The sequence below is a fragment of the Neomonachus schauinslandi genome, chromosome 2, assembly GCF_002201575.2.
Source record: "Neomonachus schauinslandi chromosome 2, ASM220157v2, whole genome shotgun sequence".
Taxonomy (NCBI): domain Eukaryota; kingdom Metazoa; phylum Chordata; class Mammalia; order Carnivora; family Phocidae; genus Neomonachus; species Neomonachus schauinslandi.
In genome coordinates this window covers 69131994-69151476 of record NC_058404.1, presented here as the reverse complement: position 1 = coordinate 69151476, position 19483 = coordinate 69131994, and the positions used below count along the sequence as shown (strand labels likewise).

Here is a 19483-nt window from a genome sequence, read left to right as displayed (position 1 = left end):
CAGCTGATTACCCCATAACTTTACGACCATTTCTTGTTATATTGGCCTAGATTCACCTAGAACCTCTATTGGCACGTTTGCACGCACTTGTCTTTGAAGTGAAATGTTGCTTTTATTACTCCCTATCAGCCCATGACCTTCTCTGCCTTCTACACGCACCACACAAATTTTCTAAAAGAAGCTTCTGTAGTTGACTCCACCTAGTTCTCTGTACCAGCCTCCTTGATGCCCTCTCATACCTTTTTTATTACCTTATGTTCAATGGCACCAATCCACATTCATTGAGAGATTCAGCAAAATTGTATTTTAGGTAAATCATGTATATGCATTACACACTAAATTATAAATTTTTCTGAAGCAGAGTACTATGTTTCTTAAAACAACAGAGCTATAATTCATCTAAAAGATCAACCATTGGAGAAACCGGCTGGCTCAGTCAGTAGAACATGTGACTCTCGATCTCGGGGTTGTGAGTTCAAGCCCCACCTTGGGTGTAGAGATTACTTAAAAATTAAAAAAAAAAAATTAAACAAACAAATAAATAAAAGATCAACTCATTATTTCCCAAGTGAAACAACGGAGGACCAGAGGCATTTAAGTGACTTATCAGAGGTTACATGTCTAATCAGTGGCAAAATTGAGAAACTGCCTGCCCATCTTCTACTGGTACTACTGGAACAAGCCACCTTTACTCTTCTATTCTATTTCACCTTCTAGCACGTAGGAGATGCCCCTCGCATAAATCACGTAGCCTCAGGTGAGCCATGTAGCGGCATCGGCAGCAGACCGATAAGATAGTGCGTTCAAGGGAGAACGCCGGGATTATGAAACTAGGGCTAAGAGCACTAAATCTCCTGTAGGGTCGACCCCACAGAGTGCAGAACAAGCGGAACCGTAGGTAAGTGAGCCAGGGTTAGAGGCAAGGCTTCTCTGGCAGCAGGGGAGCTGAAGATGAAGCTAGGAACCTAGAGCAGTTGTAACCTATCATGGCTGAGCACGTGCAGAAGGAAGGAAGATGTGGCACAGCGAACACGCAGGCTGCCCGAGATGAAACAGCAACTGCAGTTTCCAGATCCCACCCACTGTCTCAATCAACAGACGACATTTCTCCTTTTATACTGTTGATCTAGAACCACGTAGGCTCAATCCAGATAGAATGAGCCTAAAACTTGAATGTCGTTGATTACAATAGTTTGGGGGAACTAAGTATGGCAAGGTTAATAGTACTAAGTTCTGTACATAGTTTTCACTTAAGGAAAGCCAGCAACTCATATTTACCGCATTAGATCATGATCGACAGATAGATAAACAGATAGATGCATACAGGGATAGTGTTGAGCTCGTAAACCCTGTCCTTACCTTCTTCACACTATCAACTTTGCAGAGGCTTGTTCAATTCTGTTGCATCCCTATTATATCCCTCAAAGACAACACGTGAACCCACATGGGATTTGGTTTACCATTTAATGTTTGATTATCTGCTAACTGACATAATAGCTTCTGATCACTTCCATCTAGGGTGAAATGGTTTAGATTCTGTATAAAATATCTTTTGAAATACCTGTACCTATTCGTGGCTCTGTCCCAGTGCACATTTTGCTTGATATCATTCACCAGAAGGCATTTCATTTCAGAATTGTGCAATTAATGCTAAATCGAGGTGCCTAAAATTGTCTTGGCGTGATTTAGAGATGATGAGTATCTCAAGAGTGTTGCCTGACTGACACCTGTCAGTTAGGAATGGATCCATAGGATGAACAATTTGACAGCATGCATTTTAGCCCTGGGATTGTGCTTATTCTAGGTTCATGAGTTGGTTTACTGTTGCCTGAATATCTACAGAGCCTACATCATGAGGCTCTGACTGAGATTTTACCAACGTCTTTCAGTGAGACTTGCCCATGTCAGGAGTCAAACATTTAATGGTTATTTCTACAACTGGAAATGATGGTGGCAAGTAGGTTGAGACACACAGACAAAAAGCCCTTAAGTGTCACGATCTAATTTTAAAATCTGATGCTGAAGAACGTACTAGTGATTTCAGTGGATGGAAACACCACAGATTAGAAACTTGAATCTATATAGTGCACACAGATTGATGATGCTTGTCTGGCTTGACTCACCAGGCTGTTCTGAGAAGTAATTTTCTTTTTTTTTTTTAAGATTTTATTTATTTATCTGACAGAGAGAGACAGCGAAGAGAGGGAACACAAGCAGGGGGAGTGGGAGAGGGAGAGTCAGGCTTCCTGCTGAGCAGGGAGCCCAATACGGGCCTCGATCCCAGGACCCTGGGATCATGACCCGAGCTGAAGGCAGACGCTTAACAACTGAGCCACCAGGTGCCCCGAGAAGTAATTTTCAAATAGAAAGTTTTGTTATTATTCAGAGAACCTCAGTAAGATTTTCGAAGAGTTTCCAAGGTAAGAAACGGTGTTAACTATTAGCCTGAGTCAGCACCAAATCTAATGTGGATAACCATGAAGTCCTCAGCCAAACAGAGGCAATGACATCACAGATTGTATCAGGCCCCTAGTGTACGTTGATAATTGAACAATATGAGCAGGAAGAGAAGGTTAGGAACACACACCGTCTGTTTGGTTTTAAAACTCTTTAATGTAGGTCTTCAACCTGCAGAAGAGCAAAATGAGGAAACACATGTTCATTAAAATTTTAAATGAGAAGAATTCTATTTTAATTATTTAGTAAAAATCAATACTCAAACATTGCTCAGGCAAGTCTTTTGCTACAATGCCGTTGTTGTCCACTAGGAGCAAGTTAGCCCCCCAGGGGACATTTGCCTGTGTCTGGAGACATTTTTAACTGTCCCAACTAGGGAGTGCTATTGACATCTAGTGGGTAGAGGCCAGGGATGCTGCAAAATATTCTACAATGGAAAGGAGAGCACCTTACAACAAAGAATTTTCTGGCCTAAAATACCAATACTGCCTGCTACAATGTGTGGTAGGGGCAGTCTATGTTCACTCCTGGGTTTTTTCCACTAATATACCTATATGAGACTAATATTCCAGATTCACTGTCTTGGCTTAAAATAAGAAAGAAGTGATATTCTTTAAAAAAAAGAAGAAGAAGAAGAAGAAGTCTAAAATTGTTCCTTCAGAGAAGTATCTATTTTAGCAAAATCTAACATAGTCTCAGTGAAATGAGAAATTATTTTGAAGTTTTGCCTGGATAATTTGAGATTAAAAATACAGTGCATGTATATATTGTTAAAGACTACTTCCTGGCTATTGGCCTGCTAATTGTATACGTCTGCAATAATCAGCTCAGGCAAAATGCTCAAAGCTAACAAAATAACCTCCGGACTTCTTTGAAAACCCAGTGTCAAGAGTTTACTTTGTGCTGGACAATTCTCAAAGCAAGTTCCTTAGCTTTACTGTTGAGAAGCTTCCTATGGGTTCCTCTTCAGATATTGCCCTTGATATGTCCCTCAGCATCCTTCTAGGAAACACTACTTCTACAATAAGTAAAAAATCATTAACCACTTAAAACATTTCAAGTATTATTATAAAGAATAAACAATGAGCATTAAATGAGTGTTCAAATTCAGTTAACCATAAACATTTCTACTAAAATAACAATGTCTTCATTAAATAAATCTACTGACATATAAAAAGCTTGTAAAGATTCCTATACCTCATTTCTCCTTTCGTGGTATTAATTACCTCTACAGGAAAAAAGAAAAGTAGTGTTAATATAACCTTTTAGCTACCATTTAGAAATAGGCTTCTTATGTTGATGTCGATGATACAGAGACGTGTAATTTAAATAGATTCTACATGTAGAGTGATTAGGAGGCATTAACCTCACAAGCCAATTTCTTCTGGTAAGGTGCTACCCAGTTGTTTTAGCCATAAACTTTTAAGCTGCAAAATAAGAATGTTATAGCCTGGTTGAAAGAAAAAGGTTTGCATGGAAATGTTCTTGACATTTGCATGCTTTTTTTTCCCCCTGATAGAAGTCATCATCATATGAATGGCTGCCATTTGGTAACCACCTATTTTGTGCTAGAACCTATTCCAGACATTCAGTATGCATGGGGCTGATCATCACCACCACCTTGCTGAATAGATACTTTCCCCCAGAAAACAAAAGCTCAGCCAAGAGCAAGCACCTACACAATTAACAGTTTGAATCAGACTATGATTCAAACCCAGGAAGGCTTTACTCCCCAACCAGTGACCTATCGTGGTCTCCACTTGTAGTAAAATTCACGAGCTCAGGAAAATTTAAGATCTGTTTTTTATTCCTTTGTATTTTTCTTTACACAATAGCCTATCATTCAAATGCCTAAACTCAGATCACAAAAGATTGCTATAGTTATATTTTAATTCTCGCCTTATAGTTAACTCCACAAAGGCATTTTGCCCTGTGTAGTTCTGTTTTTTTCCTAGTCCCAAGTCACTGAGGGAAAAAAATATTTTTCGTTTGTGATATATCTCTCAGTTTCTTTCTAGTAGTGTGACTTTGATCAGCTTGGACGCTTGTCAGTTCACACGCACCCTCATTGTAGACTGTTGCAGGACATAGAAGAAAAGATGTTTAGAGTCAACAAGAAGAGCTTGTATGTTCTCTGTCTGAAACTTTTGCTCACTGCTCAGCTTTGTCTGTGTTCACGCTGGAGTGTGTGTGTTTGCTGTGGCGGGGGGGGCGGGTGTGGAGGGGGGCGTAAAGAAGGATACTGAGACTTTTAGAGAAGGCGGGTGGGAGGAGAGATTCTGAGAAACAGAAAGGAAGAAAGAAAAGAAAAGGGAATGGAAAGAGAGGGAGAGGAAATGAGAGAGGAAGGAGGGAGGACTGCTTTGTAGCTACTAAGATTGCAGACAGAAATAGCACACAACCACCGTGAGCTGTGTGCGACTCAGAAACCAAGACCAAATTGTACTCACTTTTATTAATCAGTTGCTCAGAAAGAAGGAAATGACATCTGGTCCTGTCTTCTTCTACATCTTAATTTTGGGTAAATATTGTAAGTATGCTCAGTATTTAATTTTGTATACCTTAATAATATTGTATGAACTAATCACAATTACAAATGTTTATTAGTTACATTTATGCTTTTAATATAAAACTGTTTTTTTCTGATAAAACTGTGATTTCACTTCAGAATTATTCTTAAGTCATTTCTGGTATATATATTAGAAACTGGAATATATTGGCAGAGTCAGTAGTTAAGCAAGATTAACATGGCATACAAACCTATGCTTCATAACAACCAATTTGTTTAAGCAACAATTATTTTATAAATAATTTGATAATATTTCAAGAGAAGCAGTCTTTAAAGAGACTGTGTTCAAGTAAGATGCCCATTTGAAACATTCTGGTAAAGTCTACATTTATTCCGGTTTGTGTGTAGTTTTAACGTTTCGTGGTCCCAGTCTTTGTGATCTGATATCATAGGTGTGCCTTCTCACTGAGAAATGCATTCATAAAACTCCTTTTTTATTTAACAAGATCTCTCACTCTTCCTTGAAAGAAAAGCAGGGAAAAGCACAAAGCAATGAAAAGCACAGCCCGGGAGCCCAGATGGGCATTTTTACTTTTGTTATAATGACAATTCTTGCTCTCTCTATGTGTGCTATAGTTTATTTTTCAGAAAAAAAAAAATGTAAATCAAGAGAGAGTCATTCTGCATTCAACCCTATTTAAATGATATTATGTAAGTAGAAATAAAATGATCAGATTTCCTATGTAATAAATGACGAGAAAGCCAAAGCAAATCAAGAAAGAAAACTTTCTGTGTATCTTTCATACCTTGTGATGCTGGGATTGAGTAAGCTTTAACAAATTTAGAATTCACATGCATGTTTACATCCCTCCATATCTTAAAAGTTTGCAGAAGTCGGTTTCCCTAAGGTATTCTATTGACAGTGTCTCCAAGTAAATTTCCATCCGAACTCTCCCAGTTCTGATGACATGTCCTGCATCAAAGTGATTTTTTTTTTCCTTTCCTCTCTTGACCTCCAGTATGCTTTACTTTAATGGTCAAATGTGAGAGACAGCATCAAAACCGAGGCAACAATTCAGAATCCTGGAGAAACATTCTAGCTCCTAGCTTTCTCTGTCCCTAATCTTGGTAACTGAAATTCCATTTTTCATTCCAGTTTTATTGAGAAATAATTGACATACATCACTGGAGAAGTTTAAGTCAAAAAGAATGATGGTTTGATTTATATATATTGTGAAATGACTACACAATAGGTTCAGCGAACATCCATCTTCTTTATAGATACAATATAAAAAAAAAGAGAAAAGCATAAAGGGGAAAAAATTGTTTCCTTGTGATCAGACCTCTTAGGATTTATTCTCTTGACACCTGTTCTATATATCATAATGCATCGGGGGCTGTCATCATCATGCTGGACATGACATCCCTAGCACTTTATCCCTTATAACTGGAAGCTTGTATCTTTTGACCACTTTCCTTCCCTTCCCCCACTCTCCACCCCCCCCCCATTATTTCTGGTAACCAAAAGTTTTATCTCTTTTTTCCACAAGTTTGAGAACTTTTTTTTTAAGGTTCCACATATAAGTGAGGTCATACAGTATTTGTCTTTCACTGTCTGACTTATTTCACTTTAGCATAATGCCTTCAAGTTCCCTCCATGTGTCACAAACAGTAGAATTTTCTCATTTTTATCACTGAATAATATTCCAGTATGTGTGTGTATACATATATACATATATATGTGTGTGTGTGTGTGTATATATATATATACATATATATATGTGTGTGTGTGTGTGTGTATATATATATATACATATATATATATATCACTACTTCTTTATTCCCTCATACATGGATGGACATGTAGCTTGTTTTCATGCCTTGGCTATTGTAAATAATGCTGCTGTGAATACTGGGGTGCATATTATAATGAGTTAGGGTTTTCATTACCTTTGGATATATTTCCAGAAGCGCAATTGCTGGATCATATGGTAGTTCTATTTTTAATTTTTTGAGGATCCTTCCATAGTGGCTATGCCAATTTGCAATTCCACCAACAGCATGCAAGAATTCGCTTTTCTCCACATCCATGCCAGCTTTCTTATCTCTTGTCCTTTTGATGATAGCCATTCTAAAAGGTATGAGGTGGTATCTCATTGTGGTTTTGATTCACATTTTCCTAGCGTATGACTAGTGATGTTGAGCATCTTTTCATGTACCTATTGGCCCTGCATATGTCTTCTTTGGAGAAATATCTATTCAGGTCCTTTGCCCATTTTTTAATTGGGTTATTTGGTTTTTTGCGATTGAGTTGTATGAGTTCTTGTTATGTTTTGGATATGAACCCCTGATCAGATATATGATTTGCAAATCTTTTTCCTATTCTGTATGTTTTCTTTTCACTTTGTTGATGACATTCTTTGCTGCACAGAAGCTTGTAAGTTTGGTGTAGTCCCACTTGTTTATTTTTTATTGTGTTGCTTGTGCTTCAGGTGCCATATCCAAAAAATCATTACCAAAATCCATATCAAAGAGCTTTGTTTCTATGTTTTCTCCTAGAATTTTCATGGTTTCAGTTCCTATGTTTAAGATGGCATTACCCATTTTCTTAACTAGAGGGCCAAAAGCCAAATTGCAAACCACCACTAAAAAGTGAATGTTTCTCATTATAATCCAAGCATTTAAGCTACCAGAGTTTTTAACATTTGTAGCCCAAACCCTCATAAATCAAACATTTTACTATTTCCTATTCCGTTTCAATGAAATGAATAGATTAAATAAGCCAAAGGAATACTTCCAAGTTAGGCATTCTAATATGGAAAATGGAATTCTAATATGATAAATTCAAGGATATGTAAAAGGTGTTCAGGGCAGGTTGAAAAGCAACTTTAGCTAATGTGTTACCAGCCAATTCAGCTTAGTAAAAAAAGTTCCCTGTTTACATATTCTCTTTTGTTAAAAAAAATTATTTTCATGAACAGAAAATAAAAAGTAGATGATAATGATGGTGATGATGATGATGTCAAAAACCTCCAACTTTTTAAAACTTAAGTTATCTTGTGATTTAAAAAATATTTCTTTGACATTGAAGTGTGTGTACTTAAGGGCTCCAAGTTCTCATCCTTCCACGCCATCTGCAAAGGATGAAGGCACAAACATCTGATGCAGAGTTTGGCAAGCAGGATTCCTGGCTATAGGGTGTCCACTGAGTGGGGAGAATGGAAGGGTATTTGGCAGGAACCTCCAAAATAGCAACCCACACCCATAATTCATCTCCTATTTTATCTCACCATCCAGCTCCACCAAGAGAGGGTTTCTTATGCACAGAGCAAAAGAAGTCAACAACTACATAAGAACAAAATCTTAAATCTCTGTAACTACCCTTTGGTGGTTATTGTTTGTTTGTTTGTTTGTGTTTTAATCCACTCTTCTGTTGCCTGGGAAAGGCAATGGGATCTCCTGGAAGACTGCTGGCCCGAGGTGCTTCACAGCACCACCACATACTGGTTCTAAGATTTGCAGCAATGAGTTACCCTCTCAAGCCTTAGTTTGTAAAATGGCAATAAAATCTTTCACCCTATCCACATCCCAGAGCCTTATGTTTGTTTCTTTATTACATAAATTACCTTCTTGAATCTTTACAACTCTATTATGTAGATAAAATGAAGTACACAAGGAAGGCCAGACCCAAGGACATTCAGTACCTTGTCACAAGACTCAGGCTCGTAAATAATAAAAAGACTCAAGATTTGCATGCTTTTAAAGCCTATATTCTTTCCCCTAGACTGTGAACACTCTGAGAGATCATGTGTGTAAAGACGTAAGCAATTATTAGTTACCTTTTTAACCAAAAATATTTACTGAATGCCAGTTACCTTACTAAGCATGAGACTAAAGCGTGACTACAGCATGATCCCTGGTCTGAAGGGGAGAATGGAGAAGACAGAAAGTTAGTCTAGGATTATCAGTGAGACAAGGGCAAAAACCTAGATGTACACAGATCAGGGCAACATGAAGATTTAGAAAAGGTTTTCTTTCACCCTTGGGGAGAATTTCTAATTCTCCAAAAATTCCTCTGCCTGTAGTCTAGTTAGCTATATTGTGCCAATGTTGATTTATTAGTTTTGATAATGTACTGTGGTTATGTAAGATTTCACCATTAGGGGAAGTTGGGTAAAGAGTAGGACCTCTCTGTGCTATTTTTGCAACTTCTTGTGAGTCTATAATATTTCAAAATTAAAAGTTAAAAAACAATCCCCAAGAAGAATTGTATCTTAAGTCCTTATCAGCAAATGCTTTACTTATTACTTAAACAGTATCATTAAACAAAAACAATCATTTTACTTAATACTTCGGAGAGACAGGGAACCAGTGAGGAAATAGGAAACAGAAGAAGTCCAAACATAAACTTGTTCCACTTCAGTATTTTGCCAAGAACTGATCCAGCTGGGAAAGTCCTCACTTTTAGATTCCAAATGGATACTCACAAGATCATCTGGGCTTTTCTTTAGGTCTTACAACAGGCATATCTTCTAGCAATTTTTCTCTCACCATTAAGAAGGAGAAAGGAAGAGGTTTTCCCAGAACAGACCATCAGGATATGAAAAAAGAGAATACTGATCTATTTATCCACCTCCAAAAGATGAGAGAATAAACTCTCCAATATGCAGACTACAGAATTATGTATCATTCCACCTTTTATTTTTGAAGGTTATTAATAATTTTGTATTGTTCTTTCTTTGAGTTTGGAATCATATTTTTAAATATTAAATAGAAAGAAAATTAACAAGTCTGTGCAAATACATCATCGTCATCTGTATAAAGGGAAACAAGGTACTACATTTGTGAACTAAATAGTTTTGCGAACATAATTTCACACATTAGGACAAACTTGTTAAATCGAAATGTGCTTGGAATTGGGTGTTCTACTTAGGTTTGTTTTTTTTTTATTTTGTTTTGTCTGAAAAACTATAAACACTTATACCATTTTTATTTCAAGCACTATGATTGTGGTTATAATTGTAGTTGTTATATTTACCATTTATTGAGAGCTTTCCATGGACCATGAACTATGTACTAAGTGCTTTATAAACATTATCTGATTTTATCCCTATAAAAGCCCTAAGAGATATTCTCATTTTGCAAAAGAGGAAACAGAAAATGAGAAATACTGACTAGCATGCCCGGCATCATTCCCTAGTAATTGTTGCAAGAGAGATTTCATTCCAAGCCTCTTTCCTTGAAAAGCCTATGTTAGTAAAACATGATTCAGTTCTAATATTTTCCAATACTATCATATCTTAGAATTAAAAGGGTCCTTAAAAGATCGTCTCCTCTAATTCACTGGCCTTGAGGCAAGTTAGATATTTCTCCATTTTAGAGATTAAGCAATAAACAAATATTGACCAGCCCAAAGTCACAAAACTGGTATATCCAAACAAACACAAAGTTTGCACAACCTGAGGGAAGGCCCTCCCCATTCCAGGGAAGTTCAAGAAATCCATGCCCAGTATTTATGGGTCTCCTCTTAGAAGCTGGTGCCATCTGCCCTACAGACATCTCTCAGTGTACACCAACAGAAGAATTAGGATACACATGTAAATAATCTGAATGTATAGAAAAATTAAACTCAACCTGTATTGACCCCACGATTTTTATTAGAAAGCACTTTTATTTTCAGCACACGACACAGAACTATGCACATAAAAAGTACCAATAAATATTTACTCAATTCCTATGTTAGCCTACCTCTCCGTCCTCCTGGATATATTCTCCCCTCACTATCCCCACAACACCAGTAGCTCTATTTCTTGTCTTGTACATAGGGATCTGATACTCTCTCATCCTCTTCAATTTTGCACTTTCACCCTTCACCCTGATCAGAATAACCAAAAGCTTTTTCCTTCGTTGGAGATAAACAGGGGCCAGCAAGTCATGAATATTTCAAATTTGGGTTTTATTGTCTATCACAACAGTGCCAAAAGTCAAGTTAAGAAGAAACAAAAAAAAGGATAGTATAAAGTGAGATCTCCTGTTACTTGTGTTAGAAATTGATATTTTCCTGGGGTGTCTGGGTGGTTCAGTTGGTTAATCATCTGACTCTTGATTTCAGGTCGTGATCTCAGGTCTGTGAGATTGAGCTCCATGCTGGTCGTGGAGCCTGCTTATTTAAGATTCTCACTCTCCCTCTCCCTCTGTCCCTCACCACCACCCCCCTCCCCTGTGCAGATATTCTCTCGAAAGAAAGAAAGAAACGGTTGTAATTTATAGTAATTTGGCTGTTTGATTTTTTTTTTTTTGCTAAGTCAATTCATTTTATAATTATTTCAGTTTTACCTGAATTAACTAGGGTCACCTGATTTCTTAAATCTTCCATAATAACGAATATATCTTTTTTAAATGATCAGTACTCTCAAAAAAACCCTCTGAGAATTATCCTTTGCGAGGAGGACTCTTGGGGATTTTGCACCTGCAGCTCTACACCATGTGGAGCCCCTGCTTCTGGCAATTGTCCCAGCTCCTCTCTCCACTCTGTCTCCATCATTCCTCCCCAACTCCCCCCCAGTATTGTCCCTGGAATCCAAGTTCTCCTTCCATGGTGAAGAACAAAACAGCTCTCTGGCCTGAGTCCCTGTCTCCAAACTCAACTCCACCTTTAGTCAAGGTGCTCAGTTGAACCAAGTATCACCCATATGAGTAGTTACAAAAAGGGACAGCAGATAATCTGATATATTTTTAACAGTAAGATTCACCCTTCTTAAAAGGCACCTAAGAGTTAAAATATTTATTTTGGTTTTGCTAGACAATTGAATATGCACTTGAACTGAGAGGCCATACAATTACATGAGCTAATTCGTTAAAACATCTAATTACGCTGCTGTCCCCTAACCATCATTTCTCTTAACTCTTAACTAATATATTTAAAGAAAAATAATGTCTTTTTCTGTTTCCAGCATCTGAGTCTCCAGTGAATTGCTATCTAGTTAGGCTGTTTCCAGCATCTGAGTCTCCAGTGAATTGCTATCTAGATAGGCAGTTTCATCTTATGTCTCTCAAATGCTTTTTTAACTTAAGTTTCATAAAATTAGGCTTTTGAGTTTAAGAGAAAGTCAAAGCTTATAGAGTACAACACCCTCATTTTTTACATAGGAAGAAAATGAGGTCACATAGCTGTGCTCCCTTTTGTTGTCCATTGTATTATCCTTTACTCCCTCTTAAAAATGGGCCTTCAAATTTCATGTGTAGGGCAAGAAGGGCAGGAGATATCAGAAACGTAGAACATCACCTTAAAGTGGAGAGAAACTACACCAAGGTTATTAAATTTATTATCCACCAAAATCTTAGCCTCGAAGATTAAGACTTTGCCAATACACCTAGCTTAGTATAATCATTATTCACATACCTGCCTAGTAGATAAACATTTTAAATCATTCTCACAACCGGGTAGAGAATGGGGAGGGATAGAGGGGTCTGATCACGCCTCTCCAAGTCCATGCTTGCCGTCAGACCCAGAGAAACTTTAATGAAAGGGGCTTTTATCAATCTTAGAGTAGATTAAGATCCAGTGGATGTTTTCATTATCTGTATTCCCTCTCCAGTCCGTGTTCCCATGCTATTCCTCAGACAACTAAATTGTCTTTAAATATTTATTTATTTATTTTAGAGAAAGAGAGAGAGAGCGCACAAGTGGGGGGAAGGGCAGAGGGAGAGGAAGAGAAGCAGACTCCCCGTTGAGAGTGGAACCCGACTCAGGGCTTAATCTCGAGCCTGAGATCATGACCTGAGCTGAAACCAAGAGTCAGACACTTAACCAACTGAGCCACCCAGTGCCCCACAACTAAATTGCCTTCAAAGATACAACCCTTTCCATCATATGCCCTGCAGATACTGAATCTGGCCCTTGGGGCCATCCCTCTAAGATGGAGGAGTCTGAGGATTGCTATCCAGGTGTCCACTGAAGCTATGGTGGAAGAAATTTTGTCAACTCCTCAGGAGTGATTTGTAGACTATCAGAATCTTCCTGACTTCTAGTTTCCAGACAGATGCTTTCTTTTCTCTAGGTACCCCCAAATAGCTTGGGCACCAAATACCTATATACCCTTAACCTCTCCCCCCAAAAAAGAATACCACGTCTTCTGTCTTTCTGCCTGTGCTGAGGCTGGTGCCAGCAAGGAGAGATACAGTTGAGACCATGTTCATGTTGAATAGAGTCACCCTAACTAGCTCTTTTCGTCCCTCACCCCACCTCAGCACACACAATTTCCTGTGATAGAGTAACACGTTTTCCAACTTCACGGAGATTGAAAGGACACTTAGAGAAGCAATGCAATGCATCTTCACTGTTGTGTGAAGCTACCCAAAGGCATTAACAATTCATGATTTGGTAGCAAATAAATCCCACACTGGTAGTAAGCTATCTGCTACCATGCCAGTCTGATTTCCTCCTTATCCTGTGGGGTGAGACGGTCTTTGCATTGAGATGAAGGGGGTATGTGAAAATTGAGCGTGTCTCCCTAGCCACTTTCCCACCTCCTTCAGGCTTCGATCCTGCTGTGTGCTCACTTTCTCCTCCTTTTCATCTCTCCCACCTACAGTCTGCTTCGTGCCGAGTGGAATCAGCAGCGTTTCCCTGCCTGATCTCCAAGAGGCCCAGATACTGATTTCCAATTCTAATCAACCAGTTTCTCTTCTCCCTGACCACCACCTGATGTCTCCCTTTTCATCTTAACCATTGTCTCTATTCCTCCGACTCACCATACCTCTTGACAAAACACACACCAAGAGAAACTCTCACCTCTTGGCCCCCAGTCTTGCAACCAGAATTCTTATTTCTACCCACCTCTTATCCTTAAGATCCCCTCCCCATGAGTTAGGACATTCACAGAGGATAGTTCCCTATTAAACACACTTTCTGTAGATTACATATGCACGCATTTTGCAGTGGATATTTTGGCTAATTTTTGCAACATTCAGTAAGATGGTTCCAACATCTGATCCTCATAGCAGCAGAGGGAGATATCACCCTGTGGGCTCCTCTAGGTGTAGCCATTTAAACAGATAAATGTTACTTTATAGATTTGAAATTGAAATGTTAGAGAATAAAACATGCTGATGGACACCAACTGACAAATTCTGAACAAAATTTATAAATGTACATGCCTGGATCTCCTGAGAGACATCACATAAGCTACCACACAAAGCTGTTTTGAAAGCTTATATCCAGGTTCCATGGCACAGGTATAAATTAATGAAAATAACTGATTACATTCTCAGGTGCATCAGGCACCAGCTTCTGAGATAGAACACAATTGGCGCTGCCATTAGATTCAACCACAAAACCTGGGATCCTTGTCGTTCCTTTTCAGCCTCTTCTCTCCACCTGCTCACCCTCAGCCTTTTGATATTTAGTAGGCTTATCCCAGAGCGGGCTAGAAATGTTTGACTCATTTTCAATGGTCCAGAAGATATGCCATTTTTACTTTCCTGGTTGTGGCTGATTTGTTGGAAGCGGCAAAACTGCTTCATGGTTTATAAATGTTTCTACTTTCTCACCCATTTCCAGCTTAGACAAGAAGACGTCATTAGTCATGCTTTCTGTTAGATTCTCTTAACCTCCACTTAACCTCCCTCTTTGTGTTAAAATCAAGAGAGGTGACTAGTTTAGCCAAGTTAAATTTAGATTTTTATTTCTCCCCTTCTGCCTGCAGCCCTCACCCCTGATCTTGAGAGCTCCCTGGAAAGAGGGATTGTTTTTGTTTGTTGAAATTCAATAACTTTTCTCAGCAACTGAGCATTCATCCCCAGAGTTGACCTGAAATAATGTAGCAAACCATTTGTCCATCAAATCCATTTTAATGGAAAAAAAATCTATACAAATCTTCTTGTAGTGCTGCTGGCTCTGAGGATCTTTTTCAAAGTTTCCACACTGGTAATATACAGCGGGTTCAATAGTATTCTCATGGTCCATTGTAGTCATTACCTAGTAGGAGCTGCACGAAGAAATTAAATAGACTTATTCCCTTGCCTCAAGGAGTTCACAATCTATGACAGCTTTAATGTCTGTCTTATAAGATAGATCTAAATAGGCACAGGCTAGAATTATTAACTTTATGTGAACAGATATGTCAAGGGCAAACATTTTGTCATGGTTAAATCCCCTTGACATTTTGCCAGTGGTACAGCTCTAATGAATACCTGAATAGATAACTAAGGAATGAATGTGGTACTGATCAAGAAGAATGGAACTTAACAAGCCAGTGTGTTATGGAGGAATCAAAGGAAGAATGATGCTACGTTGTATGGAATAAAAATAAGGAGTATTTGCAAATGGAGAGTAAGCTCTAAGAGATTAGAGAATTCAGTGAAATCTCCCAGCAGTCCATGATGGAGAGACAGCATAAGGAACAAGCTGAGGCATGTATGTGTTGGTGATGGTGTTAGTGTAACATTTATAGAGCTGTTATATGTGATCCAGTCTCAGAATGGGTTCACATTTAATGAAACTCCTGTAGAACAAAGGCATTCATCTTTTTTTTTCTTTTTTTTTTATTCTTATGTTAATCCCCATACATTACATCATTAGTTTTAGATGAAGTGTTCCATGATTCATTGTTTGTGCATAACACCCAGTGCTCCATGCAGAATGTGAAGGGCATTCATCTTTATTCGTGCCTCTGAAAAGATTTAAAGAATCATTTACTGTATATAGTCTACACGAGTCTTACTGAAGTCCCATGCAGTCGGGGCGCCTGGGTGGCTCAGTCGGTTGAGCGACTGCCTTCGGCTCGGGTCATGATCCCGGAGTCCCGGGATCGAGTCCCGCGTCGGGCTCCCTGCTCGGCGGGGAGTCTGCTTCTCCCTCTGACCCTCCCCCTCTCATGCTCTCTCTCTATCTCATTCTCTCTCTCAAATAAATAAATAAATAAAATCTTAAAAAAAAAAAGATATCATATGAAGTCCCATGCAGTCTTTTCTCTATCACTCTTCAATCTCCAAGAACCTTCGACTCTTTCCCCAGATTTCTCTCTTTGATGCAGGACCGCGTGGACACCCTCCTGACTCCTTTCCCCCCCACCACTCAGCCCTCACTCCTCATGCACTCCTGACACAATATGCTCCTCTGACCCATGGTCTCCTCGTGCACAAAATTTGTTTTCTATTCTGACTACTTTTTTCAGGAAAATTCATCTCTCAGTTTTTGGGTTTTTTCCCCCCCCTCAGGAAGGAGAGGGTAGGGGAGGAGTTCAGAGAAGAAGGTTAAAAGGCAATGCCAACATTATTGGTCATGAAATTTACGGATTGAGGAGAAGGTGTAAACTATTGAACACATACACACTCACAAAGACACCAGAGTAATGGCTTTATCCGATCATTAATATTAAGTATATCAAAACCAGATATAGGATATAATAGACAGATTTTCATTTTTAGGCCACAAATCTCAGACGTGCAAAGGTAAAATTTTGTTTCTGTGACTCAACTCAGAGCCTGTGACTCCCAAAAAAATGAGAGACATTTAAATTTGCTAATTTGAAGTAGCTTCGTTTAAAAATTGGCAACTTTATCTTTAAAGTACAATCTTAATCCCTTAAGAATTCTTACCCAGTCCACCCACGCATTTTCCCCCTCCACCCAGTAGCATGTAGGTTCAGAGGCAGCTTCTGAAACGTTGAAGTGGAGGGCAGGTGGAGGGATGAACATCTACAGTAACTTCGCCAGCTCCGTGTGAGGTTTAGCTCCTCTGTCAGGTGTTGGCATCAGCACTCACCAAAGCATTCAGACACTTCCATGTTCTCCAGCTAGCAGGGCCGAATAATCCACATGCTTCTCACCCGGCAACAATGCCTCTCTACATTGACGGTCAGCTCATAGCAGGCTTCTCCGGAGAGCATAGGAAACCCTCAAATGTCCTTCACCTGTCGGGAGCCCAGGGAGATTTGGGGCAGACTCAGCCCCCATGCTGGCTTACCTCGCACCACAGCTCCCCTGCCCCCTTGCATCACGCAGGACATATGGCTCCTGCTAGAGACTTGCCCTTTCCCTGAGCTGCGTCTTAGGATTTGGGACAAGAATCCCCTTTGTTTGGGCAACCCGCCAAGCTCTCTTGGTGATTTCCACCTCCCCTCTTCCCCAAAGGAGCTTTAGATTCCAAGTTGACAGGGTCTTTCATCCTCACATTTTGTTTCCACTGATTTCAAGAAAACTGCTTTGAGGGTATCACACATGCTTACCCACTTCTATAGGTTGGGGAAACACTCAGTTCTCTGAGTCCTTCAGCATTTGGTCTTGACAGTCAAAACCAAGATGGTAGAATTCAAAAAAATAAATAAAAAGAAAAAATACGCTGTCTCAAGTACCTGGCTTTTGCAGTTGAAAGCCATGACTTTTAAGCTTTGCAACTCAGGCAAGAATTTGACTATTCCAGAAAGGCCCTTTTGTGCTCTGCCTTCTTTGAGCAATAAAGCCCAGTCCAGCCGCCTTGTGTTAGTGGCAGAAGGTAAAAAATGAATAACTAAGAAAGAAGCATATTTGGATACGTGATAAAAGCATGCAGCATTTGATGCAGGAATTATATATACAAAGCCATAGTAATTTGAAAAACTAATTATAATGCCATACTTTAGTAAAATAGGAACTCTTGAGAATTTGCAAAATATTTAATATCAAATATTTACCTGGATTTCCCAGTAATGGTAAGTGGATACAAGTGAATATACATGTTTATTCTCACTTTTGAGAAAATCCTAAAGGAAAATCAAAATATTCACAACTTAAATAATGGTGGATAGGGTTATTCACTTTATCAAAGGAATATCTTCATTTGGTGTTTGTTTTTGTTTTTTTTAAGTCACATGAAAATGTACCTATTCTATCTGGATTCTAACCCAAATATAATGACTATATCCCATATTTTTGCTGGTACCATTTTTTTCCCACCCTTCCATTCTGTTGCCCAAACTGGTTCCTCTTATTCTACTTAAACCTACCTTTTGCATAATTTTTATTTTTAATCTTTTTTCCCTACATTTTACTATATGTTTTCTTTTCCTGTTGTTCTAGCCAACACTGATCACAATATTATAGATGAAAACACCAAAATACAAAAGTTTTATTTGAATTGTGAAAAATCCCAAATCATTGTGTTTACCCATTAACTTTCTTCTAATAGAATGTGTGAAACAATAGAGTTTGTGCTCAACATTAGGAAGGAACAAAGAGTAGTCTGACATGATGCTCTCATCCACCAGAAACTGCGCTATCAAAAACACCCTTCTCCAATGGGTCCCCAGGAACCTACACTACTTTTAAACTTATTCTGGGGAAATTGCTGCAAATGTTTAATATATATTATAATGTGCTATATTCTGTGTACTTAGATACACAAAATGTGCTAGACCAAAGTTACCATATTTATATTATTAACATGAATTATTTATATTGCTGAGTTATAAATAGAGTCAGTTACATTATTGAAGTTCCGGTCGAAGATAAACACTTGAAGGTATTGTCTAATTAAATCCTCACATGAACCCTGGAGGGTAAATGTGTTCTCACCTCTCCACACGAGGGACTGTCTCAGATTTAGGAATTTGCTAACATCACCGGCTTCTAAGTGCTTAATTTAGAACTTGAACTCGGGTGTATCTGACACTGAAGTCTGAGTCCTTTCCACTCCTCATACAAATGCCAAAATCATGATACATAATTATAGCATATTATCTCTCATTTTATAGAACAAATATTTCTATTCCCAATTAGAGATGAGCAAACTGATCAAACAAGTTGAACTCAGTTCAGATCCGCCACTGACTGCTTCCTGGGGAAAAGGAGAAGTCACTGGTAGGCACAGATAGAGTGTGGACAAGGCCACAGAGGCAGGAAAGGGCAAGGCAAGCGCAGGAAATGTTGAGAAGTTGGGGTGGCTTAAGAATAGCGCAGGAGCAAACCCTTGCAGATAAAGTTAAAGAGGATCATGGGAACCAGATTATGAAGTCTTTGTAAGCCACTCTCAAGAATGGACTTTGGACCATAGTGCATAAGTGTTTCAGTAGAAGTTATGCACAGAATGATATGAAGAGAGTGATTGTTTAGGAAGTTACTCTGGCAACTCACCAAAAATGATCTGGGATGTGAGACACTGAAAACAATCCCTAAAGAAAGTGTCCACTGCACTCGAGTCACTAGAAAGGTAGAGGCTATGACCAAATCAATTTGGCTGCTGGTTTTTACATTGTTTTCATAGGTCCTTAATATATTTTTAATATATTTTCTTCCCGACTTCTACCTATAAAATACACAAAACATGTGTGGAATACAAGACAAAGTTTTCGTCTACTACCCCGATTATGATATGACTGGCTTTTTTTGACATTGCACTTCACAAACATCCAATGATTATCCCTACTTCTAGTTCCCAAAAGAGTCTTTTGATCCACTCTGTGCCTGTATTTACATGTTTCCTATTTTTCTTGTGTTATTTTCTCACTGTTTTCTTTAATCGCATAAAGCTTTTGGATC

The 19483-nt window shown here is 38.6% G+C and overlaps 1 protein-coding gene across 1 annotated transcript in view; it reads left to right on the top strand.

Annotated features, from left to right (window-relative positions):
- Positions 1-4695: 4695 nt before the first annotated feature.
- RXFP1 (relaxin family peptide receptor 1) overlaps positions 4696-19483 on the top strand; it is a 98398-nt gene continuing 83610 nt past the window's right edge. Inside the window, exon 1 of the mRNA XM_021698881.2 lies at positions 4696-4987. Coding sequence (XP_021554556.1) covers positions 4939-4987 — 49 coding nt within the window. The 5' untranslated portion in view covers positions 4696-4938. The remainder of the gene's footprint in view (positions 4988-19483) is intronic.